This window comes from Ipomoea nil, unplaced genomic scaffold, assembly GCF_001879475.1.
Source record: "Ipomoea nil cultivar Tokyo-kokei standard unplaced genomic scaffold, Asagao_1.1 scaffold1993, whole genome shotgun sequence".
NCBI classification, from domain to species: domain Eukaryota; kingdom Viridiplantae; phylum Streptophyta; class Magnoliopsida; order Solanales; family Convolvulaceae; genus Ipomoea; species Ipomoea nil.
Genome location: NW_017618421.1, coordinates 2,605,228 through 2,609,595, shown reverse-complemented (window position 1 = coordinate 2,609,595; position 4,368 = coordinate 2,605,228). Strand labels below are relative to the sequence as shown.

General features: G+C 45.0%; 1 protein-coding gene across 1 annotated transcript; it reads right to left on the bottom strand.

Moving 5' to 3' along the window:
* Positions 1 to 2,553: 2,553 nt before the first annotated feature.
* LOC109147365 (eukaryotic translation initiation factor 3 subunit F-like) lies at positions 2,554 to 3,547 on the bottom strand. The gene is made up of 3 exons (XM_019295024.1): positions 2,998 to 3,547; positions 2,756 to 2,839; positions 2,554 to 2,582 (listed from the first exon to the last, which is right to left on the bottom strand). Exons 1-3 carry the CDS (start codon positions 3,545 to 3,547, stop codon positions 2,554 to 2,556), a joined length of 663 nt encoding a protein of 220 aa, XP_019150569.1.
* Positions 3,548 to 4,368: the final 821 nt, after the last annotated feature.

The window sequence follows — 4,368 nt, the reverse complement described above, 5'->3', positions numbered from 1 at the left end:
TCATAACAATGGTGTTATTAGTATCACCATCACCCATTCAAGGGTCTCAAGACAACCTTTTTAATTCCTTACATCTGGACGAATTACATGAGAGTTATCATGCTTGTACTTCTTCAATTGCGATACGTGAAATACATTGTGTACCTTATCCAACTCCGTTGGTAAAGCCAATCGATAGGCTACCTTCCCAATCCTTTCCAAAATTTCATATGGTCCAATAAATCTTGGACTTAGCTTCCCCTTCTTTCCGAATCTCATTACTTCCTTCGTAGGTGAGACTTTCAGTAACACCTATCATAATAACACATCTTAGTCCTAAGCATATAAATACTTTGTAATTGTTCATCTCTTAATAAGTTAGTCAAATTTACCTTTTCGCCTTCCTGAAACTCAATTAATTTCCGCCTCTGATCTGCATAAGACTTCTGTCGATCCTGGGCTATCTTCATCTTTTCTTGAATTATTTTGATTTTCTCTGTTGTGTCCTGCAAGTATTGAGGCCCCAAAACCAAAACGTCTACCATATCTTCCCAACACAATGGACTCCTACATTTCTGGCCATATAATGCTTCATATGGTGCCATCTGTATACTTGCATGGTAACTATTGTTATATGAAAACTCGATCAAGTCAAGATGTTCTTCCCATGATCCTTGAATTCCAGCACACATGCCCTCAGCATATCCTCCAAAGTCTGAATAGTCCGTTCCGTTTGCCCATCGGTTTCTGGATGAAAAGCAGTACTCAATTTCAACCTCGTCCCAATAGCAGCTTGTAATGTTTTCCAAAATTGTGATAGAAACCTTGAATCTCGATCTGAAATTATATCACGTGGTACCCCATGATACTTAACTACTTGTCTGATGTAGGCTTTAGCCAACTGATCCATTTTCCATGTCTCATTCATAGCAATGAATCTCGTTGTCTTAGTAAGTCTGTCCACTATTACCCATATCTTATTCCTCCCAGATTTAGTTAATGGCAACCCTCCAACGAAGTCCATAGATATGGAGTCCCATTTCCCTTGTGGAATATCTAAAGGTTGTACCAGTCCTTTAGGCTTGCTTCTCTCGGCCTTAACCTTTTGACAATTTAAACATCTACTTACAAATTCAGCAACTTCCTTCTTCATCTTAGGCCACCAAAAATGCTTCTTAAGGTCCTTATATAGCTTATCTCCACCAGGGTGTACTGAGTATGGAGTGTTATGACCTTCTTCCATGATTTGCCTTTTTACTCCTTCACATACCATCGGGATACACCACCGTCCTTTATATCGAATGCTCCCATCTTCATGCAGCTCAAAGGGTCCATTCCTAGCATTTACCATCTTTTCCCTCACTCTTTCAAGCTTAACATCACCAGGTTGTCCCTTCCTTATCTCATCAAATAGAGTCGGAGTGATAGACATACTATACAATTTAATCTCAGCCTCAACTTCTCCAAACTCTTTCACTTCTAAATCTAGCCTTTGAAAATCCTTGCACAACTCGTCTTGTAAAACCCATGTTGCATTAAGTGAATGTCCAGATTTTCTACTTAGTGCATCTGCTACTACATTTGCTTTTCCCTCGTGGTACTGTATCACTAAGTCATAATCCTTGATAAGCTCTAACCATCTTCGTTGTCTCATATTCAAGTCCTTCTGCGTAAAAATGTATATATAAACTCTTATATATATCTAACGTACTGGAGAATCACATATACATACTATAACTTAAGTTAAATTTATTTAATATAATATAAACATATTAGTTTTAGGATTTAAAAATTAATTTATTATTATCATATAAGTATTATGGGTTTAGGAATATTAATAACCATAACATAATAGTAGAAACTTTTTTTAAATAGTTTATTTATAACAAATTATAATACTCAAATAATCGGGGTATCACAGTTTCAAAGGCATAGTCCCAATATTCATGTGGAACTTTACCTCCGGCGAGTAGAGCGAGGCCTGTTTCGACAACATGTCTATTGCGCCGCTCTACTTTGCCGTTTTGTTCATGCGTATAAGCGCAAGATTGACGGTGATTTATGCCAAGATTTTGGAAAGTGGTGTGGAGTTTTCGGTACTCACCCCCTAGATCCGACTGGATAGATTTGATAGAGCGCGAAAATTGGCGCTCTACCAGAACGCGAAACACATCAAAAACTTTATATAAATCTGATTTTACCCGAAGTGGATAAAACCAGCAAAAACTCGAATAAACGTCTACAAAGAGGCAGAAATAACGAAAACCACTAACTGATATTATGGGAGAAGGACCCCAAATATCAGTGTATACTAAGTCTAATACATGTTGACTAGTTCGTGGTACGCTATCTAACTTGAAACGTGACGATTTTCCTAAATGACAAGAATTACAAGAGTCAATTTGACCATTTTTATTATGTGACACCGGACAGACTTGTAACACTTTATTTAAAGCTTGCTTGTGTGGGTGACCGAGTCTTTGATGCCATATTGTGGGAGTAGCCCGGGAATGGACGAACGCGAAACTCGACCGACACATCGGAAGCTTGTATAGCCCGCCCGATGTGGAACCTCTAAGCAGAACCGCCCGAGTTGTGGAATCCTTCACAATGAAACAGTTACTGTGAAATTCAAAAAAGACATTATTATCTACAGTAAACTTATGAATAGATAATAATGGGACCGAAAGACTGGGAACACGTAATATATCATTTAAGTGTAAACTTTTAGACTCGGATGGGATTGATGCTCGACCGATTCGTGCAATTTCCAAACCTGCGCCATTGCCCACCCGTAACACGTCCGAACCACCGTACTCATCGGACTGCCCCATCATCGCCGCATCAGGGGTAGCGTGGGCTGTTGCACCAGTATCCGGATACCAAGTATCTGCCGGAACGGGTTGCGGGGCTGCCGGGGTGTCGCTGGAGATCGCCACATGGGCTTGCGCCGGCGGTTGGGTGGTGTAGCGCTTGTAGCAGTACACGGCGGAGGTCCGCCCTGACCGTGCGACCTACAGATCTGGCAACGAGGTCCGCCCTGGCCACCACGACCACCGCGCTGTCCTCCGCGGTTTCCGCGTCCGCCACCACCACGCTGCTGGTTCGACGAATGGCGACCATCACTGCCATGCGAACCTCCGCCTCGGTTGGTTCCGACGTACAGCGCCGTGTGGGAAGCCGTAGCATCAGCACTAGGAAAATCATCCACCAGGATGAATTCGTGAGCCTGCAGGAAGTCCGACAGGCTGGATAACGTCACCGATGCTCCGGACGCCGTGAGGCTGGTGGCCAGCGCCTTCAATTCTGGTCGGAGACCCCTGATTATATACAGGGTCTGCTCCATCTGTGACAGAGGACGCCCGGCCTGGATGAGCGACTCGACAAGGACTCCGGCACGCGCAATGTAGTCGGCGATGGTGGCGTTGCCCTGTCGAAGCTGTTGGAACTGCCCAAGGAGATTGATGCAGCGCGCCTCGCTGGTGGAACCGAGCGCAGACGAGATGGCAGCCCAGATGTCAGCGGAGGTATCCCGTCCGAGAGTGAGGTGTAACACCTCATCCGACATCGCAGAGATGAGTAGCGACACTATCGTCTGGTCTTGCTTGATCCAGGCGTGGTACGCCGGATTCGGAAGGCACGCGCAATGTAGTCGGCGATGGTGGCGTTGCCCTGTCGAAGCTGTTGGAACTGCCCAAGGAGATTGATGCAGCGCGCCTCGCTGGTGGAACCGAGCGCAGACGAGATGGCAGCCCAGATGTCAGCGGAGGTATCCCGTCCGAGAGCGAGGTGTAACACCTCATCCGACATCGCAGAGATGAGTAGCGACACTATCGTCTGGTCTTGCTTGATCCAGGCGTGGTACGCCGGATTCGGAAGCAAGGACGCCTGCGTGGTCGATGCGGAACTGCCGGTAGTGGATGGCGCCGGGATCATCTCTGGTGGGCACGGGTGGCTTCCGTCTACGAAGCCGGTGAGCTCCTGGCCGCGAAGAAATGGAAGAAGCTGCATCCTCCAAAATAGGAAATTCTTGGATGTAAGCTTCATGGTGAAATAATGATGTGCACCGGTGAGAGCGTTGCCGGCAGCCGGCGTAGGAGAACCGACGGCAGAGTGAGTACGCTCGGAGGAGTTGGTCGACATATTTGGGTGGGGGAGGGAGATTTTACGGTGGAGATAGGAAGAATTTGGTTGTTCCCGATAACCTGTCGTCTGATACCAGATTAGAGATAATTCTTCGTAGATTAACCAGAGAATAGGAGTACAAGAGATATCAAAAATAACTATCTCAAACAGCCCTGACTAATAGACTAGACTCACTACACACCACATATTACATAACTATATTACATGGATGTAACATAACAATAATAAGAATAATAATAATAC

Coding starts and splice junctions, on each gene's coding strand:
- LOC109147365 (XM_019295024.1), bottom strand. CDS start 3,547: ATGTCGGATGAGGTGTTACACCTCACTCTCGGACGGGATACCTCCGCT. Junction 2,840..2,997: donor CGGACCTCGTTGCCAGATCT/GTAGGTCGCACG, acceptor CTGGTGCAACAG/CCCACGCTACCCCTGATGCG. Junction 2,583..2,755: donor ACGGGTGGGCAATGGCGCAG/GTTTGGAAATTG, acceptor TTCATTGTGAAG/GATTCCACAACTCGGGCGGT.